The sequence below is a fragment of the Chlamydotis macqueenii genome, chromosome Z (genome assembly GCF_036417535.1).
Source record: "Chlamydotis macqueenii isolate bChlMac1 chromosome Z, bChlMac1.mat, whole genome shotgun sequence".
Lineage (NCBI taxonomy): Eukaryota > Metazoa > Chordata > Aves > Otidiformes > Otididae > Chlamydotis > Chlamydotis macqueenii.
Window position 1 is genome coordinate 7,505,266 of NC_141593.1, and position 21,266 is coordinate 7,526,531.

The following is a 21,266-nucleotide window of genomic DNA, read 5'->3' on the forward strand; positions in this document are numbered from 1 at the left end:
GTCTCCAGGGTGACGCAGTTTGTTTCTGTGAGAGGCACTAGGGATGGGATTGTGTTCAGAAAGATGTGGCATACCAATACCTTTGTGTGAACCTTGAAGCATCAAGCTGGCCTGGAGGGGACCAGCTCAACAAAGGTTTGGGTTGAGACATGGGAGGAGTGAGCCATGCCTGAGCCAGCTGTGGTACAGGCAGCGGTGGGCAGAGTGGGATCCGGAACTCTGGAGCAGAGCTGTAAGAGAGGAAAGGGGCAGCTTCATTGGCAAACATGAAGAGGTCTATACCAGACTTGCAGCAGGAAAGGGCCATCTAACAAAGCAGCCAGGAAAGGTGCCTCATGGCTGAGAAACACAGGATGGCAGGGAGACAAGGCACCACAGCAGTGCAGGCCTGGGGGCGGTTCCTAATGAACTGAGCTCTGCTAACCCCTCTCTGCCAAAGAAAACCTCCCCGTTCACACACAGCTTAGCATCTCTTTGCAATCTGTAGCTGGGAAGAATGTCAGCAGCTATTGGATCAGATATGTGTCTTTTCCTTTGCTTGTATTAGAACATGATGGGGGGGGAAAGGGAGAGAAAGAAAGGCGGGTCTTATTCCATGTGAACATAAGGAGAGCCAAGGAAAAGCGCTTGACTCAAAAATTTTATACCACACATTTTGAAATATATGTTTACACAACGATAAATGTATAAACAACAAGTCGATGGAGCTACTGCAAATCCAAATAGAAAAGTGGCTTAATTATATGTGCACCCTTTAAACCCGCTGCTGAAAAGATTATCATATTTGCATTAGCTAGATTTGTTTTGTGTTGGTGGGAGCAGAGAGAACGTCAAACAAAGACTGCCTGGAATTCAAATGCTCTCATGGCCTGGAAAGCTGACTCCAGGCAGTGGTTTGTGATGGCCCCACCACAAAAGAGCACAAGCTCCTTTGCATATAAATAAGTCTGAAGAATAAGCGAGTTCTGTGACATAGGTGTGTAAATACCAGTACAACAGCCAAATTCTGTGCCTGCTATGATACCCAGCACATGAAAAATAGCCCAGCCTTTCTTCTGTGTAAGCTTTGCTCCTCTTCCGATATGCTTTTTGGGGACTCTTAAACTCCTATTGTCAGAATATAGGAGAGGAAAGCTCATGTTTTTTACATGTTTTCTAGAGCACCCATGACTAGTCATTATCAAAAATGAGATGCTGGTTTAGATAGTCCCTTGTTCTGTTTCATGGTGGCAGATTTTGCGTTCTCCTTATGGCATCTTTTCAATCATGGGGCCTACGCACTTTGGCATTATTGCAGACTTACCTTGAGTGGGTAGCTTCCTTCACGAAAAAACCTCTGTAACAGGCTGTGGAAATGTCCATTGACAATTATTCCTTGGGTGAAAAGTTTAGACTTTGAAATGACTTCTTGTATTACTACAACACTCACAAAGCTTGTGATAAGACCCACAGGAAATGTTTCACACAACCTCTGAGCAAGCAAGCCTACAACACGAGTAGCGATTTCTGAGTAGCCAGGAGATGTCTGAAGCCTAACGTGAATTCTCCTGCTGGCTTTTGTTAGCATTCAGAAAGCCAAATGGAAAATGATCATTCTGCTTCATAGCAGGATTTCCAGTCATTGAAGTATATCTTTGTTCTGACTTGGAATGAAAATGAAACATTTCAAAGTTCTCTGAAAAACAGGCGTTAGAAGAAGTGTTTGGAACACTGAAAAAAAAAAAAAAAAAAAAAAAGAAGCGTTTTGATCTTTCCTAAGCAAAAGAAAAATTGTGCTAGAAAAAGGATACTGGTAACCCAGAAGTCCTAGAGGCTTTGGAGGTATTGGATGAGCACAGTGCCTCTGTGCTGGTATCTTCAGGCTTCCTCATCCAGCTGGTTTTCTGTGCATCCTGCTTCTAGGGAAATGGGTTCCTTGGGATGTGGCCATGAGTTCTTTCAGGCTTACAAGTTCCCATGGGACCTAGGAGCTTAAAGAATTTTGGATGCAGGCAAATCTAACAGACTAGAGACAGGATCCATCTCACTTGGCTTTAACATACAGAAGTTAGACATCTAGTTAAAACTGATCACCTGGCTTGCCTACAGTCTGTGGGGTGGAGTAGGCAGTCCCGGTGGGTAATTCAGACCACAAAAATTTCATGCTGTTTGCTGCCATTTTGACGGTTCTCATCAAGAGTCAGATTTATCTCACACAGCAGTCTGTAAGTGTGAGGCAATTAAACTGACATCTCTGAAAGTTCGGGTCAAGTTTTTTATTTCTCCCATCATTGGTATAATCTGGGTGAACAGTGGGTCTGCAATGGGTCTGCCACTCTGTTAACTGCATGGAGGGTCTAGAAATGAAATTTTGTTTAGGCTTCCTTCCTTCTCTTCTCCCTCCTTCCCTCCATGTTGTAAATCTGCACCTGGTGTAGCTGCAGCAAGAGATCTCAAACCAGGGATGAAATCCACAACTGGCATGCACCACCTCCATTTGTTCTCTGCAGTGGCATTATGCCAGTTTTACTCCAACTACAGAACTGACCTCTCCAGAGGTGTTCTTTATAAGAAGAAAATTAAAGAATTGCAATGAATATGCCTAAACTTCCTTAGACATGCACAAAATAGCAAGCACAAATCCCTTGCTGCAGTTTTAGAAAAAAATTACTTATATTGTCTATGCAAATAAAGGAGAGATCCAGAAAAGCAACAGAAATTTTAAGTAGCTTTTGTGATTTGCAAGCTGATGGCATATTCTAAGAGCATTGCCTTTGGACTCCAGTTGCCACTGCTGGCTCCCTGTACCTCTACAGAGGAAATTTTTAAAGGCCAACACCATTTAAATATGCAAAGAGGAAGCAACAGCTTGTCTAGGCAGGGTATAAGAAAACAGCTGAAATTTTGCCTGGTTTTTGGGCTACTTGAATCAGAATATATTAAAATATCTCATGCATCTGTATTGGCTTTCTCAAAGCATGAACACAGATTTAAGCAGTTGTTAAAGTGTGTTATTGGACTAACTCATCATGGAATGCTGCTATGGTGAAGAAAATGTCTTTTTTTAAAAAGAGGTTGCTGCAAAAATGGTGCTTGCAACCAGTATCATGCCCTAACACTGAAAGATACTGTTGAAGGTAAGATAGTTTAACTTCCCACTCGCAGCTTGCAAGAGAAAAATACAATTTCATACTTATTGAAAACTCATTTTGGTCCCCTAAAACATCCTGAATATTTTGCAAGAAGCACAGACAGCCCAGTTGTTTTGAACATACCTAGGAGCAGATAATGGGGTAGCAGACGGATTTAAGTCTCCCCTCATAAATTTAAGAATTCTCTACCAGCGAGTGACAGGATCCCACCCAAAACATAAAGACTAAATTGTTCTGCTGAAATGGCAGCATTACAGTCCCCTACATGATGCATATAGGAAGAAGGGGAGGATTCCATGAAAGAAACAAATCTAGCCCAAATTTTGTCCCTGTTGAGTGGGAGACTTCCGTTAAAGCTCTACAAAATCAAGTTTGGGATGAAAAGTGACACTAAAAAAAAAGTATCCCTGGTTGCCTTTAGGCTACAAATCAACTTGTGAAACCTTTCAAGGATCCTTGGTGCTGAGAAAGTTCAGAATGAATTTGTACATGGAATGTATATTCATGAGAAAGTGCAGACAGAGTAGCCCTGGAAATCTGTACATCTGCAAAGCTGACATCTCCAAAGAGAAACTGAGAGGAACTGCTGTAGAAAGGTGGGACGCAGAATTTGCTTCAGGTGCTAAATGAAATCTAGGAAAGAAACATCTGCTTATTTAGCGATTCAAACAGGTAATACTCCAGGGAAAATGTTGAGGAGGAGAATATTTCTGTGTTTTTCTATTGCTTGATGTTAGCCCTGAGTCTAGTCTGGAGACCATGATCACCAAGCAAAAGCTTCATTCTGTTCAAGAAAGTTTTGCAAATCTTTCTTAAGGGCTTTCCAAACAGAGAAGCAATGACAAGCAATCTCTTTTTTTTTTTTTTTTTGCACAACAGCTTGTGAGATTTTTCATTGCTTGGGTTATCAGAAGGCTTCTGTGTGGTGGTCACAACTGTTGTATCAGCAATTTTCTTCCTGCAGTTATTGCTTCCAGTACTCACCAGCTCTGATTTTGTGTCCTCCCTACTTGCAGGTGGAAGCACGCCTCCTGGCATAACTGCACCAGCTGTGCCTAGCATCCCATCTCCAATTGGGGTGAATGGTTTCACTGGCCTCCCGCCGCAGGCTAACGGGCAGCCCGCTGCAGAAGCTGTGTTTGCTAATGGCATCCACCCTTACCCAGGTAAGCCAGACCAATGCTGTGCCCACAACCTGCTCCTTCAGTCTTAGGGAGATTGTCTACATCCACAGGCTTTGTCTAGCATGAGCCACCTCGGAAGGAGCATACTCCACACCATCAGGTCTCGCTCTAGCATTGGTGTAGTTAGGTTCTATGCAGCTACAGTTGTTACACACTTAAATATGGGTGATAGACATCAAGGGTGTGCTGGAGGTGGAAAATTTTTGTGCTGAAGAATTGAGTGCTCATATACTGGATGACTTGTCTGGTTGATACAATCAGGATACCCAGCATGTTTTACTTCAGCTGAAATTTGATCTGAGGCTGGCCCGGCTCATGCTGGCAGATCTCTTAGCAGTACTGACAATGATCTTGCTCCTGGCTAGCCTTGAAGGAGCTGTGCTAGGCCTGTTTGCATCACCATCACCATTGGTATCTTCTGCTGAGATTCCCTTGCTGCTGGATGGCTCTGGCAGGATGAATCCAGAGAGTCCACATGGCTGCTGACCCAAACTTCTCCATGCCTCAGACCATGTGCGCAGGCGATGGGTGTTGGGCTTTGAAACGCTCGCTGCATCCAAACCCTGTTGCCTTACCAGGCCTGGAGACTGAAGCTCCTTTAATATAGACACAGAGTGGGCTCAGCTTCACCCTTTTGTGACACATCACCAGAGAACTCCTGCTGGGATTCAGACTGTGACTACCTCAAAAGATGCAAGCACTGAAGGAGTGATTTTGCAAGCCCTGGTAGTCAGGGATGAATGAGGGAGGTTAAAGCATACACAACTGCCTCTATACCTGTACTTGAAATATATGGACACTCCGAGGCTGTAATCACCAAGGCCTCAGGAGTTTATAAGTCCTTGATATGCACCTACATTTTTTCAGCATCCTCAAGATTTGACGTAGCCCTCTCCTCCAAGCTGTACTTCCGCTAGGAAGGCATTCCTTACCATTGCTGGCTGTACACATACTAATAATAACAGTCATAACAATAAAAAATTAAGTAAATGTTACTAATTGGTCCTAGCTACCAGCTGGCAAAGGAGTATTTTACCCTGGGGCACTCATAGATTGATCTAGTCTGTTAGGAAATCAGACACTGAGTCAGATGCTCTAGCCAAAAAGCCCACAAAACCCCTAAGAAAAAAAAAAATTCTTTCGATCTCAGCCAGTCCCGAAAACTCAGAAGATTCAAAATCACAGGGGACTTTTTGAGCTACAAGGAAAAATATTACATAACGTAGAAATACAAAAGCCTTACCTAGTTGCAGTTCAGACAATGTCACTGAAAAAAGCCACTCTGCAAATGCAGCAAAGGAAAGCTCAGAAATGCCAAGAGTATTGAAAAATAATTATCATCCTCCGCACATACACTTTGTAAACATTTAGCCATGAGTTCAACTTTAAGCAGAATTGAAATCAAGGGACTTACTGTGCTAAAAGTTAGACATGTGTATACATGTTTGCAGCAGCTTAGAGGGATGGGGAGCTCTCGGAGGCTTACAGAGGCATCAGAAGATTGCAGGGAGCCCTTAGCATGCTCGATGAGCTCAACTACAGCACCAAGAAAGCACTCTGTCTTTAAGGTTATATAAATACAGCCATCTGTTCTATCCATCTAACTAAGTATCTACCTGTTTGCCAGTGTATCATCTTTCTGTTTATTCATCCATTTCTGTCTATCTTTTTTTCTGGGTTATCTAGCTCCTTTTAGCTAATCTTCCATGATCCATTACTGCAGATATCAGAGAAAATATGATCTTTCTAGATGAATCTTAATGACTTGAGCTTTTGTTACTATCTCCAACTACTCACATAATTAAGGAAAGCTTTCAGTTAGGTATTTCATCCATGATTATATAAAAGTAAATGGCCTTAATCTGTTTCTCTCTGAGTTTTGGAGAGACTTGCTCAACCAGCAATTCGCAGTAAGTCCCTGCACAAACATCAACAGCCTGGCACACTGAAAGGTGAAAGTCATCCTTGCTCCACTTTGCTGCAGGTAAAGCTGACATCCAAATAGTCTGCTTTGTGTAAAGTTTGGATTTATCTCGGTGTGTCTTTAGCAATATATCGGTCTCTCTTGGTGCTGAGCTTCCCGATAACTTAGTGACATCTTAAGTTATAGCAGAGGTGTAAAGGGAACAGCTCTTACCTCTGCCTGTCCCTACTAGCAATGAAACCCTCAAAGCAAGACCCTTCGTAGCAGAGTGGGTGTAGGACACATCATGTGTTTGCTTCATCTTATTCTCTCCCTTCTCACAAGCATTTATGCACTCTCCAAAACTTTATTCCTTGCCACAGGCTTTGTTGAGACCTGGAGCTTAGCAGTATTAAAAATAAAATAAAAAAAAAAAGGATTAGACATTTATATGTGTAATGAGAACATCCACAGCCATATTAGACTGGATAAGAATGTAGAAAGGACACAAACCTTCATGCTTTATGATATAAGCCAGACACTAATTGCTTGGGGTTAGAAGGAAATTTTCATCACTGGGCAGCTTATTCCATCATTGTTCATTATGGGATTTTTCACACTTTCCTCTGTGACATTTGTTACTGGCACTGCCCTGTGGTTTTGCATGTCTGTGTTTCTAAATGCAAGGTTAGAAATAAAATACTAAAGCTAAGCATGCAATTTCTTATTATACAGAAGAAAAGAACTTGCCTATCCCCATCCAAAGTCAGCATCTTCCAAACAAGATGGTCCATCTTTCTTTTATGGTATATCTCTCATTCTGAAAGTGGCTTAGAGTGCTGCAGTATTATGTACATAACTGTAGTCCTGCTATGATTATGTCTTGCCATATATTGTTTAAAGCCTGAATTTTGCTCTCAGATACTCTTTCATACTCAAAAAAAAAAAAAAAACAAACTGAAATGTGGGTTCACACTATTATATCCTGTAGCAGAATGTTCTTTGTTGCCTGAAAATAGCAAAACAGGACAATCAAAACTTGTAGAGGCATGACATCCACATCATTCAGACCCAGATAAATCCCATTAATTGTGCAGTTTGTCTACGTGTTCACCTCTGTGTCTAGCTATAATATTTCTGATGCCGCTTCTAAAGGACTTCAGAACTCCATAGTCTTTGCACTATAAAAACAGGTCCATATCATGTAATTGTATTTACTCTGTAGTTTCACTCTTTTTTTTCCTGTGCTCTTTTTTTTTTTTTAAGATTCCCTTTGTTTGGAGTAGGGACACACACAATATCTTTTAAGTCAGACCACTGAACCACCCATGACGCTGGGGCAAAGGCAAGAGTACATCAGATGTCCCTACTCACCAGGTCTCTGACTACAGCCGCAGTCCCTGCAGGAATCTGCTTTTTCTGTGGCTCTGGCCAGGCTATGGATCCATGCAGTAGCACTGGAAAACCATTCCTTACAGGCATACTCTTTGCAAGCCTTGTTCTCACCTCCTTCAGGCTCAGCCAGTACATAACGTGTTGCGGTGCACTTTTGGCATGGACAGAATAAGAAGGGAGTAAATATTTCCCATTCCACTAATCTGAGCCCCTTTGGCGATCTGAGCTTTTTGTGTATTAATGCCTGCCCTTTAGTCTTTCAGCTTGCAGAGCTATTGAACATGGCAATGTGTCACAACATATAGTGGGGACAAAGAACATAATCTGCTGTGCCGTGAGTCACTTTGCAGCAGCGCAAGAGTGTTTGCCATTTGCACATTAGCCATAGCAAAAGGGATTGCGCTCTTCTGCCAAAGCTTCTTAGCCACCCAGAGCCCAGTGACTCCCTCGTAGCAGTGTGTAATGTACAATAACAGTGGAGACCATCTGCACTGGTTTCTGCTGTGTCTCACACCATCAGCACTCTGCTCTTTGGTAACAGGTCCTGCACTGCTGGATTACATTGTGAGGAAAGCTTGCTCCAAAAATAAAGCCTCCTTTGGAAAAGAAGGGGAGGGAGAGATGAGAAAATAAGAGCAAAGGGCAGCAAACAAGAGAGAGAAGGGACTGCTGTTAAAGGATCAGTGAAATGAAGGAACTGGAAGGAGGCACAGAGCAGAGCCCCCAGAAATTAATGAGGACTGCTGTGTGGTCTTCTGCCTGGTGATGTGCCCAGGAAGAAGCAGAGATACACCTCATAGCATCCAACAGCTCTCAAACAAACTTATTTCTCCTGGGACAAGCTTGACTACAGCCAGGGATGGATCCAGTGGTATGGCAGCTGTGTGGAGTCTTAGATGGGGAATGGCTTCCAGGATGCCGAGTTCTTCAGTACATTTCCTCTCAGCTTTGGTTGCTGAGGAAAGCAAAAGCAAAGTTCCCTTGGTTGCTCATAATACATTAAAACGTGTTGTCTCATTTACTGGTTTCAGGCACACAGTTGTTCTGTTCCTCACTGCCCACCACTGCCAGGACTAGCTCTACCTCTCCTTTCTGCAGACACAGCAAAGCTCCCCCGACTTTGGTTACACGGTGGCTATGTCTGGGTTAGCAAGACAGCAAGCTCTACTTCATACCCTGTTTGGGGTCCAGCCTTCTCCAGTGAGGACTAGCTGTCAGCACAAATGGGCGGCCAAGCCTTTATGCCCACGTGTTTCCAAGCTACCTCTGAGACTGGAAGTAAAGGTGTCCCTCACGGGTGAATTCCTGTGCTATAAGAATTCATGTCTCAGGAACTGAACTGGGACTGTCGATTCATTTTCCTTGGCCTAACAAAGAGCTATCAGACAGTAACCAATTTCACCCACTGCCAGCAGAGACAGGATTCAAACTCCATCTGTAGTTATTACCATTACCCAAGCTAATTTTGTAGGGGTGGGGGGAGTTGCAGCGTGCTAATATGACAGCCTTATCTATTAGCTTTTCAATTAGCTAGGAGTGCTGCTGATGGGCAGGCTGCTGCTCTCAGTCCTGGATCAGTCCTGATCATGACAGACACCGTCCAGTGGCACTGGGCAAGAACAAGCCTTCACTTCTGCAGAAGGAGAAAAGGTCTAACTTCCCTCAAGCCCAGTGCGCATCCTGACATTTCAGTCCTCAAACATGTCAGACAAGAGGAGTTTAGGGAGGAGGTGAATCAGGAGAATAGACAAGGAGTGACCTGCCTGCACCTCTAGAAGGTCCAGGATGAAAACCAAGCCCCAGAGCATTCAGTCCAGACATACACCGTGCCTTAGCAATGGGCCTGGCTCAGCAGCCCTTAGGCTACGTTACTCACTACGGGCAATCTTTGGCTGTGTTGTGTTTGTCCACCCTAAATCTCCAGTGAGAGCTTTCCTGTTCGTATTTTGTATCAGCAGTTCTAAAACTGCAACAGTGAGCACCTGAAACACCATTACGACTAGGAAGCATTTATTTGACCCATTTGTAACAATCTGCCATGTGCCATAAACCATGCTTTACTGGTAAAATAAATAAGTGAAGGAATGCACTCATTAAAAATATAATAACAGGTTGCCATCTTCAATTGTAGCCTAAGCTACTTTAATGATGCCGTGTACTTCCAGTGATCGTGCTGCAGCCATAATGAATGAAGTTGTTTAAGGCAGTTGTGGGAGCCTTTCCAGAGCCAAAATGTTTTCCCCCTGATCTGGAAGAAGGTGTAAATACAAATCAGGCTCTGTGCTGATGTTTTCAGAGGCACCTAAGTGAGTTAAGACCTCAAGCTTTATTTTTAAAAGTGAGTCAAACTGATCTCCCCAAAAATATGGAGTTAAGTGCCTTAATAGCTTTTAAAACCTGACCTTGACTTATGGTTTATGGCCTCTGGCAAAAGCAGGGAAGTCTGATCCTGACTCTGCTGTTGAATTAGTTTGCCACCTTGGCTAGCCGCCTCCATCTCTCTGCATTTCTGAGTCTTCTGTCTTTCTTGCTTTGTCCACTGGAAGCTTTTCATTGCCAGACATGACTCGTACCATGTTTTTGCATGGCACCCGTCTCAGCAGGGGCCTGATTAGGGATGGGTCTTGGAGGTGGGGCTATTAGGAAAATAATAATTATCCTTTCCAGGGATGAACTATATTAATTTTATAGTAGGCCCATATGTTGTCCCAAGCAAGCATCTACGATACCTGAGGATGCTACCAAAAGGACTTTTCCAACTAGGAGGATGGAGCAAAGGGTGCAAACGCCCTGGATTTCTTGGCTCCTTTGACATGTAGGGGAACAGACAGCGGAACAAGGTGGCTTTGACTGAGTGGTGTCCGGCCCTTAAATGGCAAAATGAGACTATAAAACACAGGATCAGTCTCTGTTTTCTGCCAGATCAGCACATTCTTTCTGTTATTGCAGTTATTGTTGTGTCTGAATACCTAATTAATTACAACAGTAAATGCCGGCTTCTTTAATCACAGCATCAGCTGTCCTAATCAATCTTAATAATATGGAATCTGTACTATTGCACCCATGAATTTTAATCTACATAAATTTCTTAAGACCTCTCGCAAGCTTGTTGTACGAAATGATATAATTATGGATATAGATTAGGGCTGTAGAGAGTGATTTAAATTGGATTTAAGGAGAAGGTGAATAGAGCCCTCCCACTCATTTATTTATTTATTTATTTTAATCCTGGCCTTCACATAGATTTTTTTTTTTTTGCTATCATTATTTTATTTGCCCCTTCACTCTTTGATTGCCTCCTCCCCCACCCACCATCCAGAGGTGACAGTGGCCAAGCTGCAGCTCCTGGGAGAGATGTAAAATACCTCTGGGACAGTGAGAGGAATGAATAGATGGGGTAGAGCACAAAGCTGTGGATCCAGGTGATAACACGCTTTTGTAGACCTATGCAGGAAGCAGCACTGCAAAACAGGGTGAAATAGATGGAATAAAGCACGCCTGTCAGGGAATGCATAGACAAGTAGAAGCAGGGGGTGAAGAGGATATCACACAGGTATAAGGTTTGCTGACTTCTTCCACCAAAGTGAAATCGCAAGGTGTCAGGGGACCAAAATGTGCCAGAGCCTGCATTTGTCTCTCAGAAGCGCTGTGCGCCTCTGATTTTAGAGAGCAGATTTCCTTGGCTTACTCTTGCCCTGAGCTGGGACAGGGACAACGTCCCATATCCCACTGAGAGGGATGGAGGGCCCTCTTTTGACAACTCAGCAGCAACCATCATCCTTTCTTCTCACCAACCCCACTGGCTTCAGTGCATCTTCTCCTGATTTACAGCCCTGACCATCACAGCAGACTCTAGCCCTATGTCCCCTACAATCGTTTTCACCTGGGGCACCCATATAGCAGCTTATCTTTGCCAGACACTGAAGCTAGGTTACTGACATCTCAGGAGGGATTCTTTATAGAATTCTTTTGGGTTTTAATAGAATTTTATTTATTTTTAACAACATGCTTCATTCTGCCACCTCCATCCTTTCATTCTCTGACAAAAGCTAGATGTCAGGCATGACACTAGCTGAATGCCCCTTTAAAAAGTCGGATCTCAATCTAGAGATGTATCAGTAGTAAGAAAGCTTCCTGGTGTTAATTTTAAAGCAACTTTTCATGCTGACTTGGAAAATCATCCTTGGTTTTTGGCATCAGGCAGAGGATTTGGAAAGTGACATTAACGGATCCACTTTCTTTGAAGGACTTGGGAGTCGTTTCTTGACTTCTGCCTAATGAGTAAGTGCTGCCTTCGTTAAATTTATATTTATGGCCATATAGTAGGTCATTGGCTTGTTTTATGTCTCCAGGTTTATGGAAGGTTATGTGCCATGGTCACCTTGTGGCATCTCGGCCAGGTTTGTCTTGCAAGAGACAGTTGTATCTGAGCAGGATTTTTCCTGTGGAGAAATGGAAATGACCAAATTAATACAGAGGCAACGTCCGGGGATAAGGCTCTTGCCCTGAGCTGCCAAATGAAGTTACTGTTAGCATCTGTTTTTGCAGTACACCTTTAGTTTTCCCCGGCAAGGCCAGATCCTCAGCTTCTGCACAGCAACAAGGCTACATGGACTGATGTGATTGATAGTTGTCCTCTGGCCTCTTGGGATCCTCTCTGCTTCTTTCATCTCCACAGCTGATCCTCAGTGTGTACATTACATCCCATTTATTTTCTTAAATGTCTGTATGTTTGACGTAAGATCTCCAAGAGTCTGACCACAAGGCAAGTTATTTCAAATGTTATTTATGGGCACATTTGCACAGGTAGTCACCAGGACTTCCAAGGTTTTTTGATGATATTACAACTTAAAGACATGCTAGTTCTCTTTCAAAAGCCCCTTCAAGGTGTTTTATGATATCCATGTCCCTCATCTAGTGTCTCCTATATCCCTGTAGCTCTTACCAACTCTTACTCAGCTGTTTACCTTCTGGACCACAGTGGACTTACACCCTGGCACAGAAAGCATGCAGAGGAGCTGAGGTGTGCTCCCAGCCCTGCATGCCCATGTTCAACTAAGATTTGCAGTAACAGAGCAAGCTGGCCAGCTGGATGGGGAGAAAAAGTGTCTGAGACAGGGTAACTGTCCTACCTTAGAAGAGCCTGATCTGTGTGAAGGCCACAGGGTTGCACATCCTATTAAGTTATGTGTATCTTATGGAGGAATATAGCAACCTTCCCTCATTGGCTCTTTGTGCTGAGACACACAAATTATTCATGTCTCCTCATCACTTCGAATTTTAGCATGTGATGTGCTCCAGCCTACAGTCACACATAACCCCTGGGGCAGGTTGACTCTGGATCATGAGCCCCTTGTACCTCTGAGCCCTTGCTGAACTTCCCATGAGTCATTATGGTCAGTACATAGGAGGGCTGTTGCTTTACTGAACACAGTATGGACACAACTTCCTCAAATGTCTAATCTGTGTCTTGAGATTTCTGGATCCATACCAGCTGTTGGCTTCATCCACAATACAGCTGGGAGCACAGGCAGTTATGCCCTTCACTAGGTTTAATTCATCTGGCAGAGTGAGCAGCAGCATGAAGATATCCTCATGGCTGCCCAAGCTACCTTGGCTTCATGCCGGGGTACCCAGCCATCCCTGGAGTCTGCGTCCCTGCATTTTCATAGGCTGTGTTGGGCAGTACAGACACATCCACTGTACGGAAGTCACATCTTCATTTGCTGAGCAAGCACGCTCTTTGAGCTAGGGAAGACGAGATCTTTAGAGAGCAAAGGACCTCACTTTTGAGTGATGTTTTTAAGAGCTGGTAGGTCAAGTTCCTGAGAGTGGTGACTCATCCAACTGCTCTTCCCAAACAGCTAAGCTGAGGTATGGGACAAGTAAAATACAGAGCCCCAAGCCAGAGGTTGCTGCCTCCCCATACTGTCTAGTCCTACAGCCCAGGAATGCTGTTGACTCACTCCCTTTCAAGAGCATCCAGGGATAGCTGGGTCAGTGTTAGGGTCCTGTGTATTAGACCACCCACGTTACATCTTTTTTACCTATGAGTAAGTGATTCCCAGCTTGAAGCAAAGCTGACTGAAACCAGGGAAGAGCCTTCCCACTAGCTTGCATGTGCTATGAGCCAGGAGAAAATGCCCTGCATGACCTGGGGCACAAGGCAACCTCCTGAGAAAGAAACACCTGGTTAGATACTACCCTTGCTGACAAGTCATTAAGACTCAGGAAAATAATGAACTCTTATGTCAGAGGGAAAAAGGCTGCGTTTAAAGGCACCTTGTCCCAAACTCTTTAAATAAAGCATTTTTCCAGTTTTAATATTTAATCTTAAAGGTGAACCGTGATTTTCAGTGTGTATTTCCTAAGCAGAATGGTTTAGTTATGATAGGCAGAGTATGGCTCCCAAGGTAGGTGAGATATCAATAGACGGGGCAAGGAGAGCAGCTCTGCAGTGAGCCAGGTGGTCCTGCTCAGGACAGAGACTCAGTTGTAGCCGGGAGAGCGGGCAGGTCCCATGTGAGCCCAGCTAAAGCAAGGAATAAAGGAAAGGACCACAGTCGGACAGGTACTCCTCAGTGACTTCTCCCGTATCAACAAAGAGGCAGTCATTGCTAATTGTCAGCATGTCAGAGAGAGATCAAGCATGCCTGAAAAAAAACCTCAGCTGGAGAAGGAGGAAATGCTGTAAGTGTATCTCCTGAGCAGTAGAGACAATTTCTTCTTCTAGCTCTATAAACAGAGGAGTGCAACCAAGGAAGGGCAGTTGCTCTTGGGGCAGACACTGTAGATCATCTCCTTTACCGCAGACTGCAAAACCATAGTTACCTTATAAAGATTTGCTCCCTTTACCACATGTCCCCTCACCTTCCTCAGGAGATACCTCGTACTTGACAAGACTTGGTCATTTTGCAGGGTCCAAGTTATTATGATACATTCTCCCAAAGGGGTGTGGGAACTGGTGTATCAACCTTTCATAGACATTGAGTTTTCTTCTTGAGCAATATGCTCAAAATTCTGTTTTTAGAGGAAAATAGTTTTGAGCAGAGATTAAAAAAAAAATAGATTTTATTTGCTTTCTTCAAGACCTTGCAAGCTTCCATCATGATTAACAATGATCTTGAAGTTAAGGTTCAAGCTAGTATTTGCATCTGTAAGAAAACACTTTGTCGGTTTTCCTTGGGTCCATAACACTCACATCTGCCAGCCTCCCCCACACTTTGGCACGCGGTCAGTGTATCTCCTCAGGTAGGTCAGTGGCACCAGATTTCCCTCTAAGAGGCCCATACCTTCACATCCTCCAAGCCATTGCCTCCAGCCATGCCTCTACACTTGTAGGAAGAAAGAAGGTGGGATGGAGGGGGGAAGGCAGCAGCTCCCTAAGGGATCGTCCTACAAGTAAGAAGCTGGAGGAACTGTGTAAATGTAGAACTGTGCAGCACCAATAAATACAAATTAAACTCATAACAAGAAGTGAAATATTAGGGCCAAGGTGACATTTGGACTGGAGGTTCAGCCAAGCTTTGCTTTAAATATTTTATTGCTGCAGATAAAGAAAGAGCTTAGCCAACACGTTTCTCTCTCTCTCTTTTTCTCTCCCTATCAACCAAAGGGGAAAAAGAAAAAAAAAATCTTAACTGGCTTTGGTTGTATTTGAGCTAGACTTCAAAGTTTCACAAAAATAAACAGTTTTAGAGGGGAGTAATGCACACTTGTAAAGAGAGAAAACACACTTTGAAGCCAGCAAGGGACTGCATGCCTTACGCAGAGATTCACAGCATCCTCCCTGGAGCAGACAAGTGGTGTCCCCCTCCCCTCCAAGCAGCATCTCCTCTCTCACAGGGGGCTGCCTGGCAGCAACACAGTCCTTCAAACGGATGTTGGGATGGCAGGAGCTGCTGCTTTGTTCTCTTCTCCTTCCTCCTGCTATATCCCTGTTGTTTTCTGCTCTGATTTAAAGTTTCATGCGACTGTAGCTGTCACTGAGATCTGAGTTTGCACAGCATCTAACACAGTGTCAGTCCTGGCTTAAGAAGAGGACTCTTTGGGGTTGATTACTTCAGTGCCAAAAATCCACATGATAAGAGGTGGGCTCCATAATTTAAGCTTGAGAAAGGAGGGGAGAGGTTTTCTTGCCCTCTGCTCTGAAGTCTCACAGAGTGATGGCTCAGGGACGGAGCCCTCCTGGCTATCATGGGGGGCTGTCGTAGGGTGAGTGAGCTGCTCCTCTTCTGGGAGCTTCATCTCCTGGGTCTGTCGGTCTCATACCACATACTGATAAGGGAAGAGAAAGGGATGGTGCCTGTCATGTTTTAATCCCTTGATTCCTTCTCTCTCTTGTGTCTCCACAGCACAGAGCCCCACTGCAGCAGACCCCTTGCAGCAAGCCTACGCTGGAGTGCAGCAGTACGCAGGTCGTTAGTATTAACACTTTCTCCCAATAAATCTTTCTCTTCTCTAAAGCCTTTAATCTCTGAACACAGCTGAGGGGGCTGGGGGAAGGGAGGTGTTTGCTGATACAGGGGCAAACCGGGGGCCACAGACTCTCAGACTAAATTTGCACTTCTTGTGAAAACAAAGATAAAGCCCAGAGTCTTCTCTCCCCAAGGAGGCAACCTCCTCCCTTTCCCCAGGGAAAGGCTCCCACTGACCTGTACCTTGGTGCAGCTTCTTCAGGAGGTCTGCTTAGCACTGTGCACAAGTGCAAAATCAGGCCGTGGGTGTGGAGGCTGCTTTCTATAACAGCTCTCCTGAGTGCTGCAGTGAGTAGACCCTATAGAGCCACAGCTGCTGTGCCTGGCAGGGTATGGTATGTCTGCACGTGTCTGTATTTTAGGATATGTCTACCCAGGACATACCCCAGCTAGTTAGTTTGAGGCTTGCTTAGGAGCTACACAGACATACTCCTAGCTTCCCAGCAACTTTCTCCATGGGTCCCAATGGGTCAGCCCCCTCTCAGGTCGCCCTGTATGCTGAGCAGCTCCTTTGCAGTTGATGGACTGACACCAGCCAAAGTGACCCGGTGCAGACCACGACCCTGCCGTGTTCAGCCTCCCCTCGTGAGGTGTCCATGGCCAACGTTGCGAGGAAGCTGCCACCCCAAAGTCATTATTTCCTGTGGTAACTGGAGCAATCATGGGCTCCCGCTGAGGAATGGCTATTATCTCATGTCAGCACTGTATCTGGAAACTTAATTTAATTCTCCATGTAGGGCTTCATTTGCCGGTGTTTTAGTTATTGTCATTTATTGCTTGTGAGGTTTGATAGATGGGAAGCAGCTCAACCCTTTGAGCTGTTAATTAACCCCTCTGCACACACATGGCCCCTGTCCCCTCTCTCTGGGCTCGCAGGCGACCCGTACTCTGTATTTTTAGCAGCAAGGCACATCATCTACCATCTGTGGTACTGAATGTCTCCCCTTGTCAGCTTGGTGGGGGAGCTGAGGTGGGGAAAATTGTTTAATTGCTGCATACTGTTTCCACTGTGTTTGTGTGAGAGGGAGGACGTCTCTATGGACAGGAAAGAAAATGTATATCCAAGAGAGTATGTGCAACTGTGCCCGTACGGCGTGTGGGCATACGAAGGTTAGCGTAAGGGAGGAAACACACATGTGAACTGTTTTTATAAGCCCATGAATTAATCAGGGTGCAAGAGAATTACACAGAGAAATGTGTGCATGCACTCTGCACGTGGATGTCAGCATGGGCATCAGTGTGCTGAGCTCCTGAATGAATGTGTTTATGGTACCATCTGGGATGGTTACGCATTTCTCCTGGGAGACATCTCAGCAGAGACCCCCATTTACAGCGTGTGGCTGTCCCCAGTGTTACTGCTGATGAAGCTGAAGGGAGGGTCGTTACACATCTCTACTGGGAGAGATCTCAGCAGGGACTCCCTGTTTACAATGCATGGCATTCCTCAGTGTTACTGCTGAGGAAGCTGAAGGGAAGCTGGGTGCTCAGGGCCATGCAGCACCACCATGGTGCTTCTGCCATATGTCAGGCTGCACAAGATGGCCCTTTGCAGAGCCAAAGTGCTGGGGGAAACCCCACCTCTAGCTTGGTATGATGGTTTGGAGTGACAGCTCCTTGCTTCCCAGAACTGAAATCTGTCCCTCTTTCTTCTCTCCCTTTCTCTCTCTTATAGCTGCTTATCCTGCTGCTTATGGCCAGATTAGCCAAGCGTTCCCACAGCCACCTCCCATGATACCACAGCAACAGAGAGAAGGTGAGTAAATGGGCTGTCTTCCTTCCTGGCCCCAGCACATCATCTCCACCAAGCTGATTCCCCTCGTCATACACCTGGAGACTATACATTATGTGCCCAATTGCTTTGAATAGCTGGTTCACTAAGTCTTTTCCCCATTTCCATGTGTGGCACGGCATCATTGGCACAAGCAGGGTGCAGGAACATCCTCATGCAGAATTGCTGCTGAGATCTCCTCAGTCCCCAGGAAGGGGACCATGCTGTTGCGCACAGGCCATGGAAAGACCTGCTAACAACATAGGCAATTATGTTCAGTGGGGGTCTGTGTTCAAGACAAGTAACAAGAATGTGGGCAAAAATCCAATTGCATTGGAATAAAGAATTTAATAGGAAACAAAGCACTGGTGGCCCTTCATTAGAAGCCAGTAACATGATTTCAGACACCTGCTATTTAGAGAACGAGCACCTACTATTTAGAGGAGCTGATCAAGTTCTTTCAGCTCCTTTTAAAAATCTGAAAACAGAAATCAGCTCTTTTAGAGCACGATCTCTGTATCAGGATGAGACGAATCGTATAGTGAAAGTACCTACTTCTTTATATTGACTATGAGAGGAGCTTGGGTTATCTAATCTGCAAAACTGGATGGCTTCACTGGACACAGGAAAAGTAAGGAGAGATGGATCTCCCACTATTGCATGTAAAGGTTTTGGGAGGAAACCATGCCATGTAATGTTCCCTTTACCGCCACGGGAAGCAGTGCGCTCCTCAGAGGCAACCCACTCAGGTAGTCCCAATTGTCCTCCAGGGAGTCCACTGCTCGCTTTTGACATGGAGAGGGGACTGCTTGCCTAAGTGAGGCCTTTAGAGTCAGGTGCTTCAGCTCAGCTCAGTGGAGACCCTCATTTTAAATAATTACATTTAAACTTTTATTCTCTATTAGGTCACTAATTCAGATATATTCTATGTTATATGTGTTATTATATATATATATATAATGACATTAAATATTTTAATATAGTGTAACACTCAGAATGAAATGAATCAAGATTACACTATCAAACTGAAACAATCTGATGGCCTAGAACTACTTTGGGGAAGAAATCTCATTTTGTAAGAAAATTAGAAATGTTGGCATTTTTATCTAATTTGGAATTAATTTTTTTCCAATGTCAGAATTTCCTGGGGAACACAACTTCCAGCTCCTGATTAGCTCTAGTACATGTCCCTGCTGTGAGAACAGATGCACAGACCTAACGTATCATTACAGAGATGTTTCCCCCATGCTGAAGGACTTTGCTCTTTATTACTTACTGGGGCTAGATTAAGCACAGGACAAAATGGCGAGCAGATCATTGCTCAGTATAACATTGTGCCAGGGACCATCAGAAGCAAGGGATAGCTGTTGTGCACACTTTGAAGACCCACTGGCCAAAGACCCCTGTGTTCACAAGGCATGGCGTGTCTCTGCGGGTTGAGGGTCACCAAGTAGACAAATTATCTCATAATGCCCTGCCCCTTCCTGTAAGCACCTGGTATTGAGGATGGTTGCAGGGCAGATATATGGGATGAACCAGCAGTCCAATGCAGGTTGCCGTTCCCAGTGTCCTCCAGTTTCCTGCAGTGTTTACATGTTGTATTTTTCTGTTGATTCAGGCCATGTCAACCAGGCAAAACTTGGGGATAATTTTAAATTTGTATTGTATTACTTATCTAGACACAGTTTCTGAAACTCAGAAGTACACTTGGATATTAAAATAAAGTGGTGCATGCTTGTGACTCTCATCTGTCCTGTGCTCAAACATTCTGAGGAGTGAATAGCAAATGGATGCAGAAGAGGCAATGAAATTTCAGCCTCTGAGTGTTTGCTGTAGAAGTGAGGTGTGCAGCTGACCAAAAGGCTGTAGGATAACTTCACACAACCTTATGAGACTAATAATAGTCTAGTCATGGCCTTTCCTTGTGACACTGATTCTCAGTCTTGGGGATGCAATGATGGATAGCCGATGTCAGCACAGGTATACGGGGTTTACTGATGTCAAGAGTGGACATCCAAGGATAGGCTGGGTCTGCAGCTGTCTCCGTGCTAAAAAAAAAAAAATAAGAATGAGCTGAAGGGTGAGGAGCATAGGCAGAGCAATGGCTTAGCAGCTCAGGCCAAATTAAGCCAAATAAACACAGACCCACCACAAAGTTTTCTACCATGTGCTTCTCCGCCCTCAGCCACAGGTTTTTCCATTATCCAGCATGGTTTGCCTGTAATTTACAAACCATTCATAAACTATGTGTTCCTTAAAACTTTCTTGTGTATTAATGAACAGAGACATCTATAACTTAAAGCTATAAAACCAAGAGCCATGGCAGATGTCAGGGTAGAAATGAACCTTGATTCTCTTCTCATAATGTGTCACGAGAGTTAGATTTCAAGGAGACTTACAGCCCTTTTGAAAAACAAAGTAAAGTGTGTGGTAAATAACTCTAGTACCATATTCAGCCCTGAACTGCTAAGTATACTGATCTCTGATAATTCCTTAACTCAGTCCAGAACAAGACCTTTCTCTCCAACAAGATAGTTGGAGTCTTCACTGAGGTTTTGCCATACCAGCTATGATCTTACTTTTGTGCCAGTGATCCTGACCAAGTCCTTTAAAATTTGTTGCTTGTCCACACTGAGAAATAACTTAGCTCTTCATATCATTCTGAGCTAAATAATTAATGTCTTTGGTTTCTTAAAAATACACATATATATACAGAGGCAGGCATACACATAAACACATAGTCTTCCATGGAGTGCCCAGACTAATTTGCCTCAGAGGGGGAAAAAAAAACAAACAAACAAAAAACAACCAAAAAACCCCACAAACAAACAAACAAACCAACAAAGGCAGAAGGATGAGGCAGGCAGATCTTGTTTTGTGAACCCTCTACCAAGGAGTCTAACTGTGATAGGTGACTTACAGATGGATGGATTTAACAAGAAATTGCTTGTTAAATTCTAATGGCAGAATTTTCATATGTGAGGATGGTAAAACGAATAAAACTACCTCAGGTTGTTTCTCAGTAGCAGGTGGAGTTATCAGTATTGGACAACAGCAAAAAATTTCTGTAGCCGAGAACAGAGTGAGCTTGGCCTTGAATGTCTGAGTTGCTGTGGGTTTCCCAGCCATGTTTCAGAGCTGAACCAGGCCTTGAGGATGCTCTCTGCTTTTTCACATCCTCCCTGGTCTCTTCCTTTTGTTCTCCAAGCAGTGTGAGGCAAAGCTTTTTTCAAGGTGAACTAAGGATTGTTCTCTCCTTGAGCCCAACCTCTAAACCTGGGGTAGATGAAGTCGTGTGCTTCCTGGTCTGCCTTATGCCTTAGTGGGTGTTTCTCAGCACATGCAGGCAGAATCCCTGCTCATGCACAACACATCCAAGACCCCAGGAAGTGCAGCTGGTATTTTCAA

At 44.3% G+C, this 21,266-nt stretch overlaps 1 protein-coding gene across 10 annotated transcripts in view; it reads left to right on the plus strand.

The window, feature by feature from the left end:
• Positions 1-21,266, plus strand: part of CELF4 (CUGBP Elav-like family member 4) — a 710,880-nt gene that overhangs the window by 639,301 nt on the left and 50,313 nt on the right. For 6 of the 10 annotated variants that reach the window (XR_015261394.1, XM_086769886.1, XM_086769887.1 and 3 more), the window contains exons 8-10: positions 4,148-4,297; positions 15,968-16,033; positions 17,763-17,843. Coding sequence is in view for 9 of the 10 variants with exons in the window: in XM_086769886.1 (XP_086626012.1) it covers positions 4,148-4,297; positions 15,968-16,033; positions 17,763-17,843 (297 nt within the window). In the remaining variant the exon portion in view is untranslated. The remainder of the gene's footprint in view (positions 1-4,147; positions 4,298-15,967; positions 16,034-17,762; positions 17,844-21,266) is intronic. The other 4 variants (XM_086769888.1, XM_086769893.1, XM_086769890.1 and 1 more) reach the window with 1 other exon arrangement.